The sequence below is a fragment of the Hemibagrus wyckioides genome, linkage group LG02 (genome assembly GCF_019097595.1).
Source record: "Hemibagrus wyckioides isolate EC202008001 linkage group LG02, SWU_Hwy_1.0, whole genome shotgun sequence".
In the NCBI taxonomy this organism is placed as follows: Eukaryota; Metazoa; Chordata; class Actinopteri; order Siluriformes; family Bagridae; genus Hemibagrus; species Hemibagrus wyckioides.
Genome location: NC_080711.1, coordinates 12,138,654 through 12,164,391, shown reverse-complemented (window position 1 = coordinate 12,164,391; position 25,738 = coordinate 12,138,654). Strand labels below are relative to the sequence as shown.

Genomic DNA, 25,738 nt, shown 5'->3' with positions numbered 1-25,738 from the left:
GGAATAAATAGTGGGGAAAAAAGTCAGGAGTCCATTAGTGACACCAAGTGTTTAAACCAAGAACCAAAGATAAAAACCAACCCAAGAACAAAACCTTTAAAATGGTGGCGGTCAACGGTAGCAAGAATTGTCGGCTCCCCATAATTTGGTCTAATAAGTCTGAATTAAATGATTTTCTTTTTACAGATTAATTAATAAAATGAACAATCCAGCCGGGTTGTTATTGGTCTTTGAGGTGTCAGAATCATTGATGAATTCGGAATCACAGGATTTATTTATTTATTGATTATAAGTGATCCAAATCACTAAAATTTCCAAGAAATAATGTTTAGCAGATCACAGTGGGACATGCTGTTATAAAAAATCATCAGCTGCATGCTGGTGTGATGACTGGGTGAAAACCTTGAAGTTTTCAGTGAGAGACAGTGTGTGATGCTATGAATCACTCACCCCATTCATTCATGTGATACACTGATCAGGCATAACATTATGAGCACTGATAGAATAACACTGATTATCTCCTCATCATGGCACCTGTTAGTGGGTGGGATATATTAGGCAGCAAGTGAACATTTTATCCTCAATGTTGATGCATTAGAAGCAGGAAAAATGGGCAAGCGTAAGGATTTGAGCGAGTTTGACAAGGGCCAAATTGTGATGGCTAGACGACTGGATCAGAGCATCTCCAAAACTGCACTGCAGTGGTCAGTATCTATCAAAAGTGGCCTAAGGAAGGAACAGTGGTGAACCGGTAACAGGATCATGGATGGCCAGTGCTAATTGAGGGGAGTGAAGGCTGGTCCGTGTGATCCGATCCAACAGACAAGCTACTGTTGCTCAAATTGCTGAAGAAGTTAATGCTGGTTCTGATAGAAAGGTGTCAGAATACACAGCGCATGATGGGTCAGGGCTGTTTTAGCCGCAAAAGGGGGGACAACACGATATTAGGCAGGTGGCCATAATGTTATGCCTGGTCGGTGTATATTTACATATAGATTTTTTTTTTAGAATTGCTATTAAGTTTAATATTTAGTACATTATTATAACCATCATTTGTTCCGCACAGGTTCTTCTCTGGCTATTGTAAGTGGGTGTTTGGGTGGTTCACATCTTTTTTCACCCCCTTTTTTCAGCAGGTCACGTGCTACGATGTCTACAGTCATTAGTTACAGCAAACAAGGAGGAATAGTGGCGTTGTGTTGCCCGAGTGCAAATGCTGCTGAATCGACACTGTAATTGTCTGTGACAGATTTTAAGTATAATGTTTAAATTCAGAGGCTGCTCTTTCTTCTTCAGTGTAAAAGGGATAGGAATTTTTTATTTTTTCCCTCTAACTACAGGGTCATAAAAATCTTGACATGCTACCTAATTTTAACTGAATAAATATTTAAACCGCTTTTTTATTCAAAACGCTTAGGTTTTTAGCTAAGTTAACAAGACATTAGTGTGAGGTTAGAGTTATAGTCTATAATCGAGGCAAAGTGGATATTAAGGCAGTGCGACGGGACGCGCTTTGCCTGTTTGCCAAACCGCTTCAGTAAATTTTATTGCAAGATGTTTTTCCTCTCTGTCTTTTTTTCCACCTCTTTGGTTTTATTCAAGTTGATGAAGCATTAAGGTGTTGCTGGTGCTTTCGCTGACAGCGAATTACATGACTTTCAGACAAGTGCCTCAGCGAACACGAGGTGAAACTACGAAGATAAAGTCACAGCTCTTTAACGGCCATTCCTGATTTAGAAAGTACAATAATACACCCGTGATTTATAGCCGAGTCACCGATGCTTTCATCATGCATTATATTACTCTTAATAGAAGGATGTTTTCCTCATGAAAACCTGTTCTTTATAGGGGCTCTTTAATGGAGAGCCGCTGACCCGTGAACAGCAGTCTAATGAAGTCCTCACCCTTTGCACCTCAGCGAGCGCTTTCCGCACAGATTTATCGGCCCTGCCGCAATTATAAATAGAGACTCATGTATATGAGGCATCCGTGTGAGCTGCAGCTGACTCAAATGTCCAGCAGTGCATGAGTCACTCCGTCCAAGCTGACCCGCTGGGTTTTACTGTCACTGCTGCACCACAATTTTCTCATTTGTCTGTGCTACAGGTTGATATCTGCACTAGGAAAACACTCCTGTGAATCACATCGTTGTGAGAGGGCCTCATATGACCCATTAAGCTCCAAAAAACTCATCATTTCTTTCCAAGAACATTAACATTAACGAAAGAATTCACATCTTCTTAGTATAATGCACCCACAGCATGCTTTATAATAGTAATAATAATAATGACATTCTATGTAGAGCATTTGTAAGGTGCTTTTTTAGTCCTCACTGTAGAAACCCAACACATTAGTCACACTTCTCCAGCCTGAAACACTCTCCGCGCTTTTGGCTCGGCTCTTCCCGGCTCCGTCCAGGTAGGAGGAGCTGGATCAGGTCAAACTCCACCCCATAGACTTTCTGTTCTTAAGCCAGAGACGTGTGTTTTCCCGGCTGCCTATGCTGGAAATGTTTATCGCCTAAAATAACACAATGGACGTCACACAATGGCTACTGGTAAATGTTTCTGAACTCATATTTATAAATGTAACTGTATAGATATACATTTCCATATTCTAATATTTGGATGGAGTTATTAGAGCGCCGTTGTGCCGAATATGAGCACGGCCATGACGAGGCAGGTGGGTAACACAAACGGCGCTCGTCCAATCAAACTAGTGAACCGGAACTAAGTGCTGCATAAATGTCTGATACAGCCTCAGCATAAACAACAGACCTCTAATTTCTTCAGAGAATATTACAGTAATTATACACATATAATAATCCTTTAGTTTGATGTGCTCAACAGTTATAATGGAGTAAATGAGACTATTATTGCAGGAAAGCGCTCCTCAGTCGATTTTAGCTGAAATGGAGCTGAGATAGAGCTGTCTCTGTGGTGCTGTTACTAATCAACAGTCAAAACTTTCAGAAAATCGTCCGTTTTCTGTAGAATTTTTTTTCTTCAGGATATTAATAGGTATTTAGAGTATTTGACTCTGTTCTGATGAAACGCTCTGGTTTAACCTTCACAGGAGTATAATTTTGAAAGCTGCTGGACGTCTGCTTTTGTACACCGTAGTGTTGCAGATGCATATTTCATAGCAAGGGTTGTGCTGCTTGCTTTTATTCGCTATGCAGAATAATTTCACAGCTGCAAACACCCAGTCAGTGCCCGTTCAAGGCTACGTCTCAATCAGCAAAGCACACACTGAAAAGTCTGCAGGTGGTGTCTTGACGTACTGTTTAGTATCGGAATATGCACAATGCCCTTTACATTTATCTAAATCAGAGACACTGCAGCGATTACAGTGTTTTGATCTCTCTAATCTTCACCTCCAGCAAGTAAAAAAAAAAAACAGATAGTGTTAGCTACAAGTCCAAACACAGAGCAATGAATATCATCTAGTATTCACCATCATCTATCACTGAGAGTCATGCATCATCCGCTAGCTTCCCTGACAGATTAGACAACAAATAAATGCTTTAACCGTTCAGCAAGAAAGAGCTGAAATTCCGTCGCTCCCGAATCCATTTTCCTCTCATACTATAATATCTGATTCTCTCACATTCCTCTGTTCAGTTTGTTTACTTTCTCACACTCGTTCTCCACTGACTGGCTGCCGGCTTCTGTTTGACGCACTGCATTCAGGCTACTTTTCATACCAAAAATAGGAGAGTGATGATGTTTGACATATTTGTGCTGTCAAAAATGACACGTGTAGAAATTTCCCACCAGTTTCCACTCGACCATCACATTGTGAATTAATAATAGTTTAACAGAGTAAACCTAGATTAAAACTTATATTGTCTGTGAATTGGGTTTTATGTAGACAAGTACAGCAGCCATTATACAAGCAAATGAATCTCTAGAGTATTATTTCTAATTCACTGGACTTCTTTACTTTTTTTTTTTTTTTCCAGTATTTTGTATTTTTGCAGTTTTTGTAGCATACAAATTCTAAAGCTTCTAACTAAATGACACATATATAGATAGTTCCAGAGAATGTAGTGTATAAATATGGTCTAATTTTTTTGAAGATGGAGTGTATGCCTGGAGCTATAATGCACATATTGGTGATTCAGTGGTTTTTGGTTACTACCAAGTTCAAGCCCTGCTTCTTCATCTCCATCAGCTACTCCATCTTCTTGTCCATCTTCTACTCCTTGTCTCCTCTTCTTTATCATCATCTTATTCTTCTGATCTGGTAGTGATTTGATGCTGATATAGTCTCATCCACTATAACATCTCTTCATATAAATGTGTTACACATATAACAGACAGTGCTTTTTTAGTTGGTTGTAGTAGGCTTTTTTTGTAGTTTTGTGGTGCAGGCTATGAGATGTAAACATCCTTTGTTCATATCACTCATAATAACTACATTGAGCCTCTAATCGTCCTCTCACTTTCTGCAATCGGTCCGAATAGAGATCAACCATAATGTGGCTAACTCCAGCTAATAAGATTCTGTTTAATGTTGTTTTAAAAACAAACATTTTTTAAAATAAAATCTCAGTGTGTTTCCTATTACCTCTGGGAATGACCGCTGCAATTCTTAGGGCAATGAAAATCAAAAGTGCACTTTGTCTTTCTCAGTGATTTGTGCTGCACTGCCTGCTAATGCCTCAGGGTCCAGCGAGAATGCACGGTCCATACGAGTCGAGCTCAGCATTCAGATGAACTTCCTGTCAGATTTAACTTGTCTAACAGTGCCTACGCTGACAAGGCCAGTGAGCTGTCTGATGTCTGGCCTTTCTCACGCCTCCTTCCTGTTTCTGATTTCCAATCAAAAAGTCATGTGTTTGATGTTTATATTAACCCGTATCCACACTCAGTAGACCAGATCTGGGACTGGGATTAAAGACCCTGGCTGGTAATTCTGCTAAATGAGAGCCTACAGCTTTCAGAACCGAGGCATATATTTCTTTTTTTACTCATCCGTGCCTCTGCATGACTCACACATGGACGTGAACTGAGCCGATAGCTGCAGAAATGAGATGATCTGGATATTCAGACCAAAGAGAGAAAATAAGTGTCTTATAATTCGTAAGCATTGGGTATGTGTGCTCTAGGTTGGATAGTTTTCGTGATTTCTATGTGCACTTGCCAGCATTTCAGTTTTCTTTCGATTGTTGATCAGAAATCAGAGAGGACAAACGGTAGAGTTTTATGATTAAAACAACTACCTCGACTACCTTCTTTGTTTAGGATTTTGTTTGTTTTCATTGTGAAGTCATTAAAAATGGCAAACAAACTAAACATCTGTGTTTTTGCGTACTTTTATTTCTAACCAGGTGTTGGACTCTTATTTGTTTTTTTTTTATTGCATCTGTGTGTTTGTTAAATTAGCTTTCTTAATTGTCCTTGCTGATATGAACAGTGTTCAGGAAGGTAATGATGCTTAAGACTCACTTGGCTTTCATGGTGATGCCCAACCAACCCCACCCCCACCCCCAATCTAAGCAACAAAACAGTTTTTCCCTCAGATTTGAACTCTTCTCTTGTAATAATCCTCTTTTTGGGGGGTGTTATGGGTGTTTACATGATTTGTTACTAATTGTATGATTCTGTTTATGCTTTTTTGTCATACTTGTTTGTAGTCATTTGCCATATTTATGTGCCGTATAAGTGACAACTCATAGTAGTAATATAATGTAGAATGTTATTGCAGAGCCCTCAATACAAATATGTAATTGCTACACTATATTGCCAAAAGTTTGGGACACCACTCCAAATCATTGAATTCAGGGGTTGGGCTTGGCCCTTTAGATCCAGTGAAAGGGACTCTTAATGCTTCAGCATAAGACATTTTGGACAATTTCATGCTCCCAACTTTGTGGGAACAGTTTGGGGATGGGTGCTTCCTGTTCCAACGTGACTGTACACCAGTGCACGAAGCAAGGTCCATAAAGACATTGATGAGTGAGTTTGGTGTGGAGTAACTTCACAGAGTCCTGACCTCAACATGATGGAACACCTTAGGGATGAATTAGAGTGGAGACTGTGAGCCAGGCCTTCTCGTCCAACGTCAGTGCCTGACCTCACAAATGCATTTCTGGAAGAATGGTCAAAAATTCCCACAAACACACCTTGTGGAAAGCCTTCCCAGAAGAATTGAAGCTGTTATAGCTGCAAAGGGCGGGCCAACTCCCTATTACATTCATGTGCATGTAAAGGCAGATGTCCCAAAACGTTTGGCAATATAGTGTACATTGCAAACCAAAAGTAAAAAATAATTTTTGTGAAAACTGAGCCTGGTTGGCAACTTAAATAGACTGGACATGATATCGTTATGTCCTGGGGTATTGATTTATCCACCCTATGGGTCCAAATCACCAGCAATTTCTTAGGTGATTAGAATACACAGCTTTATAAATAAGAGCCCTCTTTACTGTCTTGACTTCTTTGGAGTGATGCTGAATCAATTAATTACTGATAATGACAGTTACAGAACACTTCAGTCTTCACTAGGTTCTGCAGGCTTGTCGCCCTATGCCCTCACACAATGCTGGCTGTTATTAGCAAGACCACATGCAGTTACTGGCCTGCTCAGTCAAATCTGCACTGGCTACATGGTCATTACTTGCCACGTACTGGGAGGGTTAAATATCTTTTTGGGCTGTGTGCCCATGTGGAAGCATCAGCTGTTTGGCCAGAAAAATAAAACAAGCAAGCACTTTGCTCTTGCTTTACTCTGCAAGTAGTCTATACTGTGGCTAAACTTCACCCTTACATTTCTAAGAGTCAGCGTTGGTTTTATGTGTGAGAATCTATTATTTATCTTCACAGCTTTTCTTTCTTTGCCTTGGGAAACATGTTTCATGGCTGTTCTCAGCAAAGCTATAACCTTGCTATAAGATGTAGGATTGTGGGATTGAGTAGATTGCACCCACTCATGTAATCCCCATTTCTCTGGTTTTTGGTGGATGGATTAAGACCTTACACCTCATGCTCTACATGGACAGAAACTTTCAGCAGCCTTCATTTATGGTCTCTTAGTGTCTGTAGGTTTCTCATGTCTTTACCTACTGCTAAACATTTCTGTATAGTCCTGAAACCTAGATATTTCTTCCTTGCTAGAGCACATCTCTCACAGCTGCAAGCTCCAAGTTCACACCTCCCCACAAGCTGTACTGATATAATATCTGCTCCAATCAATATAGGTTCACAGGTTGCATTTTAAAATATCTGGCATGGCTTTATTCTTGATATAGACCAGCGGGCCAGGGTCAGCCTCTCTGCAACAATTTCTTTTTAACTGGACCTATTGGCAGAGCCCACACTGTCCTAAGCCAAGTCTGGAGGTGCTTCAAAACACCACTGGCAAATCCTGTTCAAAAATGTATTCCTGCTCTGTTTCTGGTACAGACTCATTATTACTTCGCAGGATACCTCTTTAATGATGGATGTAATTTGTTAATAAATCAAATAAATTCGGGTTTGTGTGATTTGTGCCAGAGCTGTGATGAATTTACACACATTAGTTACTTGGATTGTTAGTTAGTTAGTTATTGGACATGCTAACATATCACGCAAAAAAAAGAATATTGTGGAGTAATTAGGCACCATAAGCTTTTCTTCACTGTATGGCCCTGTTAACCCATGTCATCACATCACCTGAAACAGATCACACCTGATACATGTTCCACGTGTCATATCCTGTAAATAATGTTTAGTAGTGGTGTAACAATCCAACAAAATTGGATTAGTGCATTCATTTAAAGCAGAATGATTGTATTATGCAGTCCAGGTATTACCTGTGTCATGGAAACACTATAAGCAGATTGTCAAATTGAATCTGCAGAGTTAATAATTTTATTAAGCTGATGTACCAAACCCTTTTACAGTTTTGCTCGTTTTAATTTACAATGCTTGAACACAGCATAAAAACATCTGACACATGAAAATAAATGTGTCCTTAGCTACTGTTGCTATCTAACACCCATTTACCGTTCAGCTTGTTGCCCATAGACAAATACAGATATTAAACATGAAGTCAAAGAGCCATCCTGAGAGCATCGCAACATAGAATTTCTATCATCTCATATGCTATTTTTAGTGTTTTCTGCATGTCGAGATGGAAGTGGTCTGGTGCTTCAGACCTTGTAGCGGTTTGGGATCTCATTAGGAACAGGCCGTCTGGTGGAGGAGGGTCACATGTAAATACTGAACTTTTGGTGCTCACAAGACAGTGCTATCATCACACGAGGATGTGTGTGAGGTTGTAGTCAGTGAAGCAGTTTCTAGGTCATGCCATGCTGGCTGAGTAGAGGAGATCATGGTCATGTCAACCTGCTTTTGTTGTTCTCCTAGACTTGTGTAGCACAGATCTGATTAAGTCTGATGCTTCTGTTTCTTTTGAAAGTGAATACACCCTTTTTTTGGTTTTTACTTTAAGTGGTTTGATTTTAATTGAAACTTGTCTGGAGAAGTTCAGTAAGGAGTCAATGTCAGGTTCCTTACTACTCTGGTGACCTTTGCAGTTTCTCTTCTCTCTCTTGCCTCTTAATGCATCCCATTCAGCAGCACAACCGCAATGGCCTCAGCCATATAAGAACTGTTCTCTGATATTGAGGCATAAAATGGCCGATGTTTAGCAGAGTCATTATCATAAAAAAGGAAATGCTCATATCCATCCATAGCACAGCTCTACAGGAGTGTAGTAATCTTCTGGTTCATTGAAGAGAAGGGGGGATATGCAAGCGTTGCTTTTAACTACGGCTGTATTCAAATATAGTCTGAAACATAAGCATTTTCACTAAAAGGAAACATATACAGACTGTGCGTGCAGCGGCACAGGATGGAGCGTGTAATGAAGAGTTTATTGGAATGGCCTAGAAGGAATAAATGCATTAAATGCATTAAATCTGATCTGCAGGTTAAAAAGCTGAAGTCAGTCTTTCTCAAGCTTTAATCCTCACATGGTTGGATTGACAGAATGCTACTGTCTCACGAAATAAAATAAGGAAGACTTACTGTTATATATCTCCCCTCTTTCATTCTCTCTCTCCCTCCCTCCCTCGTTCTTGACCCCTCTGCGTTCTCCATGCCAGCCCTACTTCCTGTCCTAACCCAGCACAGGTGTTATGCCATGAGAGCCAGTGTCACGCCTCACGAACAGTCCAGCTCATCTCTCTTTATCTCTTTCTCTCTGTCCCTCCATCCTCCCTCCCAGTAGGTTTTGAAACGGTTCATGTTTCCGGAGTATTCTGGCAGGCCCTTGAATTGGAAAATGCAGCATATGTGACAAGTTAGATAATGCAACATCAAATTGGTGTTAGAGTAGTGGAGCACATATAGTGCTGAATTAGACTCACAAATTTAAAGCTGATATTTAAAAAATATATATTTTGTATTTTAAAAAGATTTAAGTTTGCTCCTCGATCCTCATCTGTGGTCACAGATTGTGGGTAGTGATTAAAAGAACAAGATCGGAAATGAAGCCTTGGCATAACTGGGCTTTCACTCCATGATGCGTTGAGTTTTGTAATCTCAGAGAGCCTCTGTGTGGAACTGTTGAGAGGTGGTTTGGGTATATTGGGTATAAGGATTGGCTCTTGGACTGAGATTCCTGCTCAGACCCAGGACTGATTATTTATATCTCAGTTAGCTTGTGGTTGATGATTGAGAAGTCTGGACTGACCTTTTTCAGCCTGTGCCACTATAGTTCCATTTAATGTTTGGAAAAGGAATGCAAGAAATATAATTTGGTAAAAATTCCAATAATTGATTATATCGTCAGTCACTAGCTTTGTAATTCAGAGTACTTTTGTTAAGCTCCTAAGTAAATGACACTAATTCTAATTTTGAATAATTGTAGCCTGTTTCAGTTTGCGGTCACCCACATCTGATTACATCATCCTATTGTCCAGCTCTTTTCCCGTTTATTGAGCAACTGACCAGCTCTCTTTTGTGTTGAACATCACGGCAGTAATAGACCTTCTCTGACCAGTGAAGTGATTGAAGAACAAGGACATGTGGTGGTCATGTTTGTCTGATATGATAAAATCATAAAGTCTTTAGTATGTTCTTGTGTTTTGTCTGTTTTTGTGGTCCTAAATGATGAGTATGTGAACACTTTACATAAACATGTATAGCTTTTTCTGTTCCAAGTGGGATTGACTGTTAAACTGTGTCACTGAAGTTTAATTCGATGCATCAGTTTAATTCGATGCAGTGGAATAGACAACAGATTGAAAACATCTTTCCTATCTATCGTTTTTTTGGTCATTTTTAGTTATGTTCAGTCGTATAGTTATGGCACAGATATCTAAAACTGAAGAGTTGTATTATGTATCTTGTATGAATTTATGAACAGAATAACAAGGATGTAACCTGACTGTATTTGTGTGGTGTTCTTTCTCTTGTTACAGGCAGTCTTCACACTACTGCTGGGACCTTTCACATTCTTCAATGCACAGAAGACCAAATACCTTCAGATCCTCACCTCACTAATGAGATGGATCGGTAAGTTCTCACAAAGAGACAAAGGTTAATTTACTCATGAAGTACACTAAAAATACATTACCCTATAATGGTCTTCAGAATACATTTGAAAATTGGAAATGAATAGTCCATACATTCTCATCATGTTGCCCCACTTATCTATAGACAACCTGTTAAAGTAGGTGTGTGTGTGTGTGTGTGTGTGCATGTATGTGTGGATGTTTTTTTCCCCTCCCTACCTTTTTGTGTATGAGCATTGAGAGGATTAGAAAGTTGTGATGTATATATGGATACATGACCATCACATCCATATGTGTGTCTTCCCCCAAACTGTTGCCACAAAATTGGAAGCACATGATTGCATAGATTGTCTTTGTATGCTGTAGCATTACAATTTCCCTTTACTGGACCTAAGAGAGACCAAACCTTTTACAGCATGACACTGTCCCTATAAACAGTGTGAGGTCTATGAAAACACTTGTGAAAGAACTCAAGTGGCCTACACACAGTCCTCACCTCAACCTCACTGAACACCTGAGACGAACTTGTAGGCCTCCTCGCCAACATCAGTGCCTTATCTTGCTAATGCTCTTGTGGCTGAATGCACACATTCCCACAGCTACACTTCAAAATCTAGTTGAAAGCCTTACCAGAAAAGTGGAGGTTATCATAACAGTAAAGGAAAAATAAATCTTGAACGGGATGTTCAGTAAACACATGGGTGTGATTGGTCAAGTGTCCACAAATGTTTTGTCCATATAGTAAAGCACAACAGTGATGAATCACGACTCCCACATGAGCACTTGTACATCCGAGTCAAATAATCAGAGGCGATGTTAATTTGCTACACACTTTTGGTTTATTCTTCCTCCACTTCTGGTTGCGTCTCCCTGCTTGGCCTCTGCCCATGATTGATTCAGCATGTCACAACGGCAGCCCTCAGTGCCATGCTGGCTAATGATTCAAAATGGCTGCTGCAATAGTGCTTCATTTCTCAACAGCACCACTGACACGGCCTGTGCTGCTTCCCGGGATGGATCGCCTAGCTTTAGACCTCTAGGGGAACGAGAACCGGGGAGGAATAAAGTAGCTGTCATAACTCTGAGGGTTCAGACAACACTTTAACCAGATCCGAGAGTCCAAGAGCAGACTTCATGCAGCGTTGCCTAGTAACAAAATGTTTATGCATCTGTTCGGATGTACATAAAGATCAATTTGAGATGAGATGGCTAATTACCATGGGCTTTATTACATTCATGCATACGTAGCTGCTAATTATGTGAATTAAAAAGTCCCACAGTGGGGTTGTTATACCCTTGTGGGGGGGAAATGGTCCTTGCCAAATAAATACTTAATTACAGATCACAGTTTCATTAAAATAGCTTAATTGTTTCATTGCTCTTCCTAAAATTATTCCGAGAACATTTACAGTGTCAGAAAATAAATTCAGTGAACACAGAAGTGAATGACCCCTAGTACAACACAGTTTCATTTCCTTCTGTATGTTTATGCTGTTCATCATTTATTTGAACCGATATTTTTTTTCCCATTATATGAATAGATTTTCTATCTATTCAAGCCCCTCTAGCAGCGATAATACATGTGAGCTTTTCCACGTTTTACAATTCCAGCGTTAACACAGACCTGGAGCTGTGTGCGTTTTCTTACCACTTAGATCGCTTTTGAAAGAACTATTACTGCAGAGCGCTTGCCCAGAATCGAATTTTCTCATTCTGCAAGAACGTCTCATACACCCTACAGCAAAAGGACAGATTCTGGATTGCTCTTAAGATTGCTAGCCAGCTTCAGTCTCCTTCACCTCTTCATTCACCACTCCTTCACATTTTGAAGGGTTTATAGGTTATGCAGCTAAACCTGGCTCATTAATGCTGTTAAAATATTTATATCCTCCAGGTAGCAGCAAGTTACCTGGTAGCACAGTGTGAGTGAAATGACTGTAACTACAGCGAGTAGATTTGTGCCTGAGAGACACCTTAATAATTTTGTGTGTCTCGACTATCGTTCTTGTGTTTGGGGCTGGGTGATAGATTTATTAAAACCAATAGCATTTTATCAGTAGCATTTTTACACTAAGGTCCACTGGGTGGCGTCGTGTGCTTTTTACTCCAGAAATAAAGCTGGAGAAATGTGTAGCTATACACTTGTATGCACAAACCAAGATTTACGCTATGTTTGATTGCTTAACAGATATGCTGTTATTCCTTGCATGCTCTTAAGGAAAAGTAATCAACTTTGAGGTGGTAATAGTAATTCCAGACCTATTAATGATCATTTTCCTGTATCATCACACCCCACATCATACAATATGTACATAAGTTTGTTTAAGTGTGATAAAGTTGCACAGACATGGATTTATTCAGATTTTTAAAAAATATTTTGGAATCTCCCTGCCTTTCTAAGCCCAAGCCTGCTGTTACCTGTGTGCTCATATACTGGGTGGTATCTTTAGCCTCCTTAAAGTCTGACTGAGTGAATCTTTTCTTCTATGATCCTCTGTGCTCTTAGTCATTATTCACAGCAGACAGCAGGACGGAGCCAGACCCCCTTGTGTGTATCTCCAGTCACCCGTAATGCTCTGTGAAAAACGCCATGGATGGTCATGTTTGTGTATCAGATAAGAAGCTGTAAGCTCTGTGAACATCAGGGGAGCTTCCTGTGTTTTAGCCTTACTTACCACTTACTGCCACTTACTGTTGGCCCTGCCATAGTGTCATGACCTCATTTAATACTGAGTGGAGCAAAACATCCATGCTAGCAGTTACACTGCAGTTTGCCGTACAGTTATTCTTTCTCTCTTTTTTTTTTTATCTTCTGGGGAGTTGTAAAGCCTGGGATCTCTTAGACAAACGTGACCTTTTCTGACCACTCTGGACCTTGTACATCTTTAAAAAAGAGGAATCAAGGAACACATGCATATTTTTCCTAAAATTTAAAGGATCAATTCTTTATACACAGTATTTAACATTCCGTAGTGACAGCCTGTCCTTCCTCTCAGTGCTGTGTAAAGAGAAGGATGATGACCAGCTCTCACCTGTAGCAGTGACATATCAGTGAACACGGGAGGGGTCGAGACGTGCAGGTTTAATTTATATTATGTGATGTTACTGGAGACAGGGTCTTGATTACGAGATGAGGATTAATCAGCTCATCCTGCTTCCTGAGGAAGTTAGATGCCCCTCCCGAGACATTTTATTACTGTTACTCTTGTGTACATGCAGGAGGCTTAGTAAACAGATTGTACTTCAACACTGTTGTAATTTATGTCATGATTCTGTAATAGCAGAATGGGGAGATTGCGATGGAAATGTTGATTTATTGCTTTCTGGAACATGTGCAATGTAAAATGTTGCATTATACATACACACAATAATTCTCTTAATTAAATGTTCATATTAACAGAGCGCTCAGGTACCCAGAATATTTTAATAATGCTTACATATTTGTCTATAGTACTGCTGAGTCCAGCAGTGCGAGTCACTATAACTTTAGACCTTTCTGAATTATAGCCATACTTTAATGGGCAGCTCGAAGTAAACTGTCCTCAAAGAAAACATATCGGTCCATTTTATTCGGAGTACTGCACTTGGGATCTGACCATTAGAAATATATATTAGCTTAACATGCTTCAGCATTGTTTCCACCTTTAGATGCTCTAGCTTTCAGAATAACAAACTAGCAGGAAAATAACTCTGCGTCTCTACTGGATGGATTCTCTCTCAGAAGAAAGGTTGTGTAACTAGGTGCAGTGTGGAAGCTTTATATTGATACCTATTTTCTTCTTTGGCTCAGTAAGTTTGCAGTTGATTAGAAAGAAGCGTTCAGATGTGTACAGCTCTGTACAGTTCAGTCAATATGGGCTCAATAGATCGTAACTAAGCCTTTAATCACCACTGCTGACGTCCGCTGTCCTATTTACCAAGCTGTCTTCCTTTGTTTTCTTGTCTGGAGCTGTAGGTAAGGAGGTGAGGACTGGGATCAGAGCCAGTGCTTCGCTGTGCTTCTTATAGTCTTTAAGTATTTTAGAGAGACTGATGTCACTTTTTTTCCCTTCATTGTTTATTCTTATGATAAATATAAACAGATTTATTTTACAATGAATAAAATGCCTTCGGAGCTCCCTTCCAGCAGGTTATTGATTTCAGTTCAATATACAGATATATAAATTCAAGATATAAATGTTACATTTCTAAACATATGAATTTAGCAAGCTAAAGCATACGGTGGTGAGGAAAAACGTCCTGAACTGATATTAGGAAGAAACCTTGAGAGGAAATAGACCCTGAAGGGAACATCCTCATCTGAGTCACACCAGATAGAGTGACTTTTGACTTGCGGTTAAAAAAAGTGCAATTATGTAACCAGGAATTTTCATCAGGTCTGTCTGGTTGAAGTTATCAACTGCTCCTGGATGAAGATTTGAGAGCAGAACCATCAGTGGCAGTTGCAGTCCTACAATAGCATCATAGCCGCTCTCTATGGTCTCTAAGCTATTTTTAACGATGTCTCCTGCATAAAGCAGTTCTTTAAAACAAAACAGATTATCTAAAAAAGATATATGAATGAAAGTTTTAACATTAAGTTCAACAGAGCTGCTAAAATATCCACATTACAGAAATGTTGTGCCTGTTTTATGACGTACCATTCGCCAACGACTTTCAGTTAGTAAACATTAGTCGACTTTAACACAAATCTATAGTTTCTTATGATATATTAATACAAACTATTTATATCTAAAAGGATGTCATCACCACCTCACTTCCTGTATGATTTTCAGCCTGAGTAATGTGGAATGACAAAATGCGTCTTCTAACACTTCTCACGTCCCCCACTAGAGCTCAGTGGCACTGCTCATTAAGATAGAGGAATACCTAAGTGTGATACAGCTGCCAAATCCTTTTAGCTCAGTTCTGCCTGCCTGCACTTTTCCCAGGACCTCCCTCAGCATTAGACTTTTTGTGTCTGTTGCCATTCAGCTGCATACAATCACTATGATGTCGAATACCTCATACAAGACCACTCTAGTTGATTTCCATGAATGAAAAGCATTGCAGATATTGCAAAATGCCAGTCAAATAATTTTACATTAAATATAAACGCTTCTAGTTGTATGTTTCCGAGAGCTACAGATTTCATAGCGCTCAGGGTCAACAGTTCACTCCCGGCCGCCCGCCCCGGCGACAGATACAGACATATCAAGATGAATAAGACCCGAAAACATAAACACCAGTGGCATTTTCTTCGCTCGTCAACAAGCTTGCGGGGGTGGGAATGCTGGCTGCGTGATGAATCGCTTGGTGGCATGTTCATAGACAGAATCACATTTCAGCTCTAACCGATGGAGGCCTCAGCGGTGAAGGTTAAGCATCTGTACAGTGGACTCTCATGGTAGAATGGCGTGTCAGAAGTATTTGTATTAAACATGCCCTTGATTCTGTGACTGTTGCTCTTTAGTCTTTCAGTGTTAATATAGGAAGAATGGGTCTCAGTGGTGCCTGTGTTTTGTTACAGCATGTGCTCTTAGATGCTCAGACAATAAACCTATAAAAAACCAATGCCCTACAAAGCCTCTTGTTAGTGCATGACGTTCTTCTGACAGCAGCCTCTAAAACTTAGCTCAGTCATGCAACACGTTTGTACTGTACGCACCACTGAATCTATTACTTACATATTGTGAGCTTACCTTTCTTTGTCACTTGATTGGTACTCTTAAGGATACATCTTGTCTGTTTTGTATACTGGGAAATGTGAATATAATGCACAAAATGATTGTCAACTCATGGGACCTTAAGGACCATGGGTATACCTTTTAACTACACTATATTGCCAAAAGTTTTGGGACACCCCTCCAAATCATTGAATTCAGGTGTTCCAATCACTTCCATGGCTACAGGAGAACGGTTTTTGCCTTACTGCATTGTGCCAAGTATATAGTTTGGCGGAGGGGCGATTATGGTGTGGGGTTATTTTTCAGGGATTGGGCTTGGCCCTTTACTTCCAGTGAAAGGAACTCTTAACGCTTCAGCATACCAAGACATTTTGGACAATTTCATGCTCTCGACTTTATAGGAACAGTTTGGGGATGACCCCTTCCTGTGCATAAAGCAAGGTCCATAAAGACATGGATGATCGAGTTTGGTGTGAAGGAACTTGACTGGTCTGCACAGGGTCCTGACCTCAACCTGATAGAACACCTTTGGGCTGAATTAGAGCAGAGACTGCGAGCCAGGCCTTCTTATCCAATCATCTCATCCAATCATCTTCTTCATTCATCTCATCCATCAGTGCCTGACCTCACAAATGTGCTTCTAGAGGAATGGTCAAAAATTCCCATAAACACACTCCTAAACCTTGTGGAAAGCCTTCCCAGAAGAGGTGAAGCCTCAAAAGGGCTGACCAACTCCATATTAAACCCCACCGATTAAGAATGGGATGTCATTAAAGTTCATGTGCATGTAAAGGCAGACGTCCCAAAACTCTTTGCAATATAGTGTAGTTTTTACTAAATGCACCACTCCAGGTTAAAGACACCTAATAAAAATATGAAAAAACAGATTACCGTCCCAGGACAATACTGTCCAGCTGTTTTTTTCTACTAGAAGGACATTGAAGCATATATGCATCTTTCTGCATGGTGTCACATGCCTTCACCAACTCGGACAGTGCATAATTACCTTCTGCCAATGTGACAACACCTCCAGTGCCAACTAGAAAACATTTCATCTCTGTATAGGTCGTTTAGAGGTTGGTCCCAATGCCCAGAACGTCACCATGTACACCGCACTCATGCCATTGTTTGCCTTTCACACTGTGCAAACGTGATGCCTTTCCTGCAAATTTGCTATATGATGTGATATGCCCTCTGTCATACTTATTAATTATTATATATCCTGCATGTGTGCTTCCTGATCAAACTGTCAAACATAATAGCTAGTATTTGGAGAAATAAGTTCAAAAGTTACTTCGGAAAGTTCTTCGTATGGAATTCTTCTGCCTTGCACCCAGCATTACAAAGACTGGATCCACTCCGAGCTTGAGCAGGATAAAGCAGCGACTCAAAATGAGTGAACTAAGTACTCAACGAAGCAAGTGTTCGTTGTTAGTTTTTGCATTATATTTGAATGAACTGCGTGTAGTTCCCGACTCATTTGTTTCCCCTTTGCTGTCCACTGTGGTGGTGATGAACATAAAATCAAGAGAATTAAAATATAATCAAAAAAAACGAATATGCTGAGAAATAATTGAGATGTCAAGTATTGAAGTTAACGTTTAAAAGAAAAGGTACATTGCCAATATATTACTGCATGAATAGTCATCACTGTAATTATTACATTAATCATTTAAATTTTTAGCTTACTTTAATATTATGACTTCATTCCTTATGAAGCTATGCAACTACGTTTAAACATTTAAACATAGATTCTACATAACAGAGTCGTGTAACGAGTGTCGATTTGTCTTTATTTCTTATTTTATTGTGCTGTTAAATGTCATCTGTGAATAAATGTTTGAGTAGAGAGATGAGGAGATAATTGCTTAACTTTTCTGATGGTCTAAAAAAATATTTCAAGTCCAGGATAGAAGATTGTGACATTTTCTTTCTGTGCACATTGTTCCTTATTGCTCCTTCTTCCTTTTTTTTTTTTTATTTTTAGACTCCTTATTAATTGTTAGTGTTCCTTGTAATTCAAATGTGGACATTGGCATTTGCCTGTTTCTTGGAGAAAGCAGGTTGACCGGCTCCTCATTTATTTCTACGCTTTCTTGCTCAGGAGGCTCACCATCGTGCAGTAACACGGTTCACATTGCTCTCATTTTTTTGTCAGAGTACATTTTGTCCTCGTAATTGGAATGTTCATTTTATTCCCATGGCATGCATTAAACTGTCACAGCCATAGCACACCGCTCCTGATTTATTTATTGACTATTGGGAAGACTTCTCCTCTGTCCGGTGAAACCTAGACCTCTACACAGGGAGGTGAACAGACTGTCCTTACACTAGCCTCCACTTTAGGCCTTGTGTTGCTAGGACCCTATTAATTTTTCCTGACGCTTTGTTCTTGCTGATTGAGCCCAAATGCATTGCAAGAGATCTGCTACAAGGGCAAGAGAATCTGTCCCCTTCCTGGCAAGGTGGGGCGATGCATCATGCATCCTAAAGAAGCGAGGGCGCAGAGGAGGAGGAGGGCTGTGACTAATTCCCCCTGTAATGGTGTGATTGAGCAGTGAGAGGTGAAAAGCCTGCACTCAACACGCCGTAACACGAATGCCAAGCCTTCTTTGGTGTCCCTTAGAGAGTCAAGGACCCTGGAAGTCACCGATGATGCATTAATTCCTATCGATTAGATGTGGCCTTACTGCTCACTGCAGGACACTAGGATTGGGTTGGCTTAAGCACTTAATTTATGTGGTGGATGTGTCCACTGCTGAGCAACACTGTGCTTTTGAGGAAAGGGATCAACAGCTAGGGTGCATCTTAGAAATTACAGTTGAGCTGTACAGTCATTTATACAATCGATCAGTATCACATCAGCAACAAGTCGTAAATATGTCCTTTTATCTGTTTTTTTTTAAAAATATGAATGAAGAAATTTATTGAATGAGTAATTCATAAAAAATAATTCAAATTCTGGATATACTTGCACATCCTTCCACATTATAGTGCATTACAGTACATGCACAGCTCCCTGTTTCACTTTGCAGAGTGAAATAATGGAGACTAATGGATTTGTGGATATTTATATACCAGACATAACATTATGAGCACTGAGAGTTGAAGTGAATAACACTGATGATCTCCTCATCATGGCACCTGTTAGTGGGTGGGATATATTAGGCAGCAAGTGAACATTTTGTCCTCAAAGTCGATGTGTTAGAAGCAGGAAAAATGGGCAAGTATAAGGATTTGAGCGAGTTTGACAAGGGCCAAATTGTGATGGCTAGATGACTAGATCAGAGCGTCTCTAAAACTGCAGATCTTGTGGGGTGTTCCCGGTCTGCAGTGGTCAGTATCTATCAAAAGTGGTCCAAGGAATGAACAGTGGTGAACCGGTGACAGGGTCATGGGTGACCAAGGCTCATTAATGTACTTGGGGAGAGAAGGCTGGCCCGTGTGATCCAATCCAACAGACGAACTACTGTTGCTCAAATTGCTGAAGAAGTTAATGCTGGTTCTGATAGAAAGGTGTCAGAATACACAGTGCATTGCAGGTTGTTGTGTTTTGGCAGCAAATGGGGGACCAACACAATATTAGGCAGGTGGTCATAATGTTATGCCTGGTCGGTGTGTATCTTTCAATTTAACTAAGGTCCACTAGACACTTTTTTTTTAGGACACAAATTCTAAATTGATTTAGTGAGACAGATTATAACCTTTTCTCTGGATTGTTCCAGCCTGCAGACCATGTGATTAACCCTGGTTTAGATTGAAGTAGCAGGTTTTCACAAGCTAACAACTCTGCTCTTTTTAGTTCCTGGTTATGCATGGAGCAGTGTATTTGGAATTAACTCACTTCAATGTTTCAACAGTCTCACTACAAAATTCAAGGTTTTTATAGAGGATAATGAAGGTCCATTTCACCCTGCATCCTATAATTGAATAATATGCTTTAGGTTTATTAAAAAAATCAGTGTCTACTGTACAACAATGTTGGTAAACCTTGGAGAATGAAGACAGCATTTACAACAGACAGAAGCATTTGCATTGGTTTACTAGTATAATTTTTAGTTAAAGTTTACAGCATATAAAAAGACGTATGGGATTTAAACACATCTCTCTGGAGTTACACTTCACTTATAAACACAAGTTGGCATGTAAAAAACAATGCAGCACAGCATGACGCCTGGACTTAAAATGCATGATAAAATTGAAGTGTATTTCTTGATTCAGTTTTAACAGTCAAATTATTGGCCAACTGTTTTTTTTTTTTGAATTTTCTTGTAATGGTTATTGTGATGCAATCCTAAACTGTGCTCACTGACCTCCTGCAATCATGTAGGCAGCTGTGCAGAGCTTAAAATTATGCAATCATGGGGAAAGTATGATCTACATGGCTTTTGACCATGGTTGTTGCTGCCAGGACTGACAGTGTATTTCAGAAACTGCTGATCTCCTGGGATTTTCCACACACGACAATCTTTACAGTTTACACAGAATGGTGCTAAAAACATAAGACATCCAGTGAGCTGGTGTCCTGTGGGTGGTGATGTCTTGTTGCCCCACTGGTGTGAGCTAGCAGGATAGATATGGTTACAACTGTGGTGAGCAGAAAAATATCTCTGTTTGAACCTTAAGGCAGATTTAGGCTACGGCAGCAGAAGACTTTGTTAGGTTCTACCCCTATCAGCTTAAAACAGGATTCTGAAGCTACATAGGGCACAAACATACCAAAGGTGGACAGCGTAGAAGATACACAGATGAGATCACATTTTCCCTCTCCTCCTAATGTTTTATGTGAACATTAACTAAAGCTTTTGACCTGTATCTGCATGATTGTTCTTGATAGGGTGATTAGATAATTGCATGAATGAGCAGGGGTACAGGTGTTCCTATAATATAATATATATATATATATATATATATATATATATATATATATATATATATATTATAACAGCTTTTCGATCTGTTTTTTATCTTACAGCTTTCACCATGATGATAATCCTGGCACTGATCCGCATCTCAAAGGGCCACAGAGAGGGCCACCCTCAGATGGCGCAGCTCAGCGGAGTTCCCAACCTCTTTGGCGTGTGTGTGTACTCCTTCATGTGCCAGCACTCGCTGCCCTCTCTGATCACGCCTATCTCAGACAAACGGAGGGTGACTGCACTGCTAACGGTGGACTACATTCTCATCCTGGCCTTCTACAGTCTGCTTTCTTTCACAGCCATCTTCTGCTTCGACAGCTCACTGCTGCGAGACATGTACACACTAAACTTCACCGATAACTGTGACGTGCTGGGCGTGGCCGCCCTCCGCTACTTTTTAGGACTCTTCCCTGTCTTCACCATCAGCACGAACTTCCCTATAATCGCAGTCACGCTGCGCAACAACTGGAAGACGCTCTTCCATCGAGACGGAGGCACCTACCCATGGGTGGTGGACCGCATTGTGTTTCCCTTGATCACTTTGGTGCCACCCATCATAGTGGCGTTTTGTACTCATGATCTAGAGTCTCTTGTGGGCATCACTGGAGCCTACGCAGGCACAGGCATTCAATACATCATTCCTGCTGCGCTGGTCTACTTTAGCCGGCGCCACCTAGAGCCTGTGTTTGGAAGAGACGTGGAGAATAAGCACAGGTCTCCGTTCCGACACACGTTCTGGGTCGTATTTGTGGTGATTTGGGCAACCTCCTGCCTGATGTTTGTCACAGCTAATATCATACTGACAGCAGAAAACAAGACCTAAGCATGGAGTTTACTGTATAATACTATCAGTATTTTCTATCTACTTTTTGTTCTGTTCTGTAATTAAAGCTGTACAGGTTTGATACAGGTTTAATCACTTTTTTTTTTTTCCACAGTAATTGGCAACTGGTTTCTGTTTAACTTGTTAAATATGGAAAGGGAGCAAAAATGAGTTTAATTCTGTAAAAAGACTGTAAAGAAAAGAAGTCTTTTTTCACTGTAGGTTAATTTGAGCTTTAATTTGCTTACGGCATTCAGTTTGCAGTTCAGTTCGCACTGCAACAGTTTTCATTTTGTAACAAACCTCAGTCAGGCTTCTGACGTCGACACTATTTTATTACTTTTTGCCTGTTTATTTTTGTAATATTTTGTTCCTTATGAGACCAATTAGGGTTATTTTCTGGTAGCAATTACAAACAAAATGTTAGGTATAATGGTCTGTTTTGTTTTTTTTTTTGTTTGTTTTTTTTATTTTTAAGAATGATAATCCTTAGAATTGGTCTCTCTGGCTCTCTCTCTCTCTCTCACGCACACACACACACAAACTTTCTCTCTCTCTCTTACACACACTCTCACATACTATCTCTCTCTCACTCTCTCTCTTTCTTTCCTTTTTTTTTTAAAACCAAAACGAAACAGCCACATGCACCTTAGTGTGGGCCGAGAGCTGTGGCAGGAGCAAAGCAAATCAGGGATAATTAGTCTTTCATGGCTGGAATTTTCAGCATTTTATAACTTGTGTCCCCTCATGTGTCCCCACCAGTAGTGAATCATGATTTGGGTTCTGCAGCATGGCTGAAGGATTTACAGAGAGCTGCAGCTTTAGTCTAGACTCAAGTCTCAAGCAGACTGCTGCAGGCAGCGAGATGCTTCCACACTCGCTCCAGGTTCACTTACCTTTAGCACAGCCTGGGTTTTCTGATTGGAGCTTGTGTGTTTGGGGTTTGGACATGCATAGAGCACTGGGACAGATATCTGTTTAAAAAGTAAACCTGCACCTTATGTCTCAATGTTTTATCACTTTATCATCACTTGAATATATAACACAAATCCAAATGTATATATGACATGGTTTAATCCTGCCTTGAATTGTATTTTTGTCATTACCATGTCCACATTCGCTAGTCGTCAAATGTTTGGGGGCTTTTTTGTTTTTTCTTGAGTAATGTTTTTCAGCTGTCCCCAAACCCACCTAGGAACTGCATAAGAGATAGGAATAGAGAAAAGAGGCTTCAATCTGAGAGCAGTTGGATTAAAAATGTTTGAGAGAAGCATCCAGTCAGCACTGAAGAAGCACAGCAGAGCGTTTCCTGAAATGAAACATTTAGTCCTTAATTCATTCCAAGCCCTCAGTGTTTGACAGACAGAGGAAGTGGTCCCTCAGGATCCCATCAGTTACTGAGCTTGTGTGCAATTATGTGTCGTAGCTGTTAACACGTCTCCATCTCGTTACATCTACATCAGAGTATCTTTCCTGAGTTTTCATCGACAGCGCTCGATGGACTGATCATCGAGGACATGTCTGTTACTGTATAATGACTGCTGCTCTCTGCGAGAGTGCTCTCCTGCTTAAAGAAAAACAGGAGAAGCCTGCAAAGCAGCCTCAAAAGCATGACTGCCGTCACCTGCACGGGTTTTACGCCCGTTGCCTTCAGCTCGTATTTATTCAGCTGAAGATGATTTTTGGGATTGTCCCTGCACAGTTCACAGTTTTTACACTGAAGGTGAAGCGGGGGCAGACAAGGTGTTTTAATATCGCCGTCCTGATGGTGGACTTTCAGGTGGATATTTGAAGTGCAATAAAAAGAGATTGCAGCTAATAACTCATGCTCACACCTAAGTCAATATTTAATTAACAAATGAAGTTCATTTACAGACACGTGGTGAATAATACAAAGCATAAAGGATTGAAGTGAATAAAAAATGTGCCTTTCTTCCAGGGTTTTTATCTTCTCTTTATAAGGATCATGTGTGTCTTTGTGTCCTGTAAATCCCGTCAGATAACCTGCATGTAAACTACTTCATGTAACTGACAATCATTGTGTCTTCTAAATAAACTTCTGAATTTCTTCTTTTGAAATGTCTTCAGTGTGTACTGATTCTGTTCATCCTCTCTTTATTTAATAGGCTGTTACTGTTACTGATATTAAAGATATTTAGCAGTATAAAGGTCTTAATAAAGGTTAATCTTACTGTACTGCACATTACACTACATCACTAAAATGTGTCCAGGGCATCTCACACCTATTTCCCTCTTTAATTTTATTTAATTTTATTAAATGTTTTATTTGTTTATTTATTTATTTATTATTTTAATTTGATTTAATTGTATTGTTGTTTTTCTTACTTTATTATTTAATTTAATTTTTATATTTATTACTTATATATATATATATATACATTTTTTTTTTTTTTTTTTTATTAAGAGGTTTTGTTTTTTTATTTCATGCAAGTACTTAAATGGTGGTATTTTGCTTGCCTTGCTGTCTTATCTAATCTATCGATATCTAATCTACAAGGCTTATATATAGAGAGAGTTATATATCCCTCTCTCTCTGTGTCTCACTTTCTCTCTAGCAAATCTATCTAATCTATATATCTTTCTATCTCTCTGATCTATATCTCTAAGCCATCTCTTTTTAATCTATATATCAGACATATATATTTAATCTGTCTAATCTATATCTTAATCTAATATAGCTATCTAGCCTGTGTTTACCTGATCTATCTCTAATCTATATTCCTCTAGTTGAAAAATTGATCTAATCTCTATCTAATACAGCTGTCTAATCTATAGCTATTGTTTTCCAATCTGTCACTAATTAAAATCTACTTAATGTCTTTGTCTTTCCCTCTGTACAAGTGTTGAACAGTTACACACTGCTCTGGTTGCGTGAATTTCCTGCCTATTTTTTAAAGCAATTTTTATTTTTTATTAGGACATTGGCATCTCACTTAAGCCTGTAACAAAGCTTCCCTTTTTTCCCCACTTCACACACTTTTTATTGTCAACATAAAACTCTCAGCTGAATTCCATTTCCATCATGTCTGCGACAGCATAATTTAATTCCCCCTCTGGCCTTTTGTGCATGCGGGTGTGTGTGTGGAGGCTTGTAATTGGAAATTAAAACTTTGTGCTGCTTAATTTATTCACAGTTTATTTAATTTGCTGTGATTTATGCTGCGTTTTGACGGAAGGCCGAATGGGAAGCTGGCACGACCCACCGTAGTCTTACAGGATTGGACACTGCTGCCTTAACTGAATAAAGGCTTTGTGCTTTTACAGCTCCATGTCACACTGTAGTTCTTGGTCATGTGATATGGTGGAATTCAGCCGCATGTGGGAAAGCAGCAGCCGTCGACTGGGCCACTGTCACTCGCTTTAGTCTACTGGGTTGTGTAATTTATCTGAATGAAGATACAAATGCCACAAGGTCAAAACAGAGGCATTTGGCTTTACATGTTTTTTGCGCACCACTGAGACCAGAGTCCTTATGCAGATGTAATGTAGGTAAAGGTCAACAAGATTTGGCCGAAAATACTCTCCTCGGTTTCCTTTATCAAAGTAATTGACCTCTTAAATGCACAATTTCTAAAAGGTCATTCTCTTAACACGCACCTTCACTCGATTGGACGAGAAGGGAATATCAATTTGTAGCCGCTACACAAACAAGATTTAATACAGTGCATGATCCCGTAACACTGTGTACTCAGTCAGGACTTAAATGAAGTTGTTGTTGTGGCTGCTTCGTGTTTGGGGTCGCCAGAGCGGATTGTTCGGTCTGCATGTTTTGATTCGGGACAGGTTTTACACTGGATGCACT

At 39.8% G+C, this 25,738-nt stretch overlaps 1 protein-coding gene across 1 annotated transcript in view; it reads left to right on the top strand.

Moving 5' to 3' along the window:
- tmem104 (transmembrane protein 104) overlaps positions 1 to 23,994 on the top strand; it is a 44,842-nt gene extending 20,848 nt beyond the window's left edge. Inside the window, exons 9-10 of the mRNA XM_058372716.1 lie at positions 10,415 to 10,508; positions 21,149 to 23,994. Coding sequence (XP_058228699.1) covers positions 10,415 to 10,508; positions 21,149 to 21,915 — 861 coding nt within the window. The 3' untranslated portion in view covers positions 21,916 to 23,994. The remainder of the gene's footprint in view (positions 1 to 10,414; positions 10,509 to 21,148) is intronic.
- The last annotated feature ends 1,744 nt before the right edge of the window (positions 23,995 to 25,738 follow it).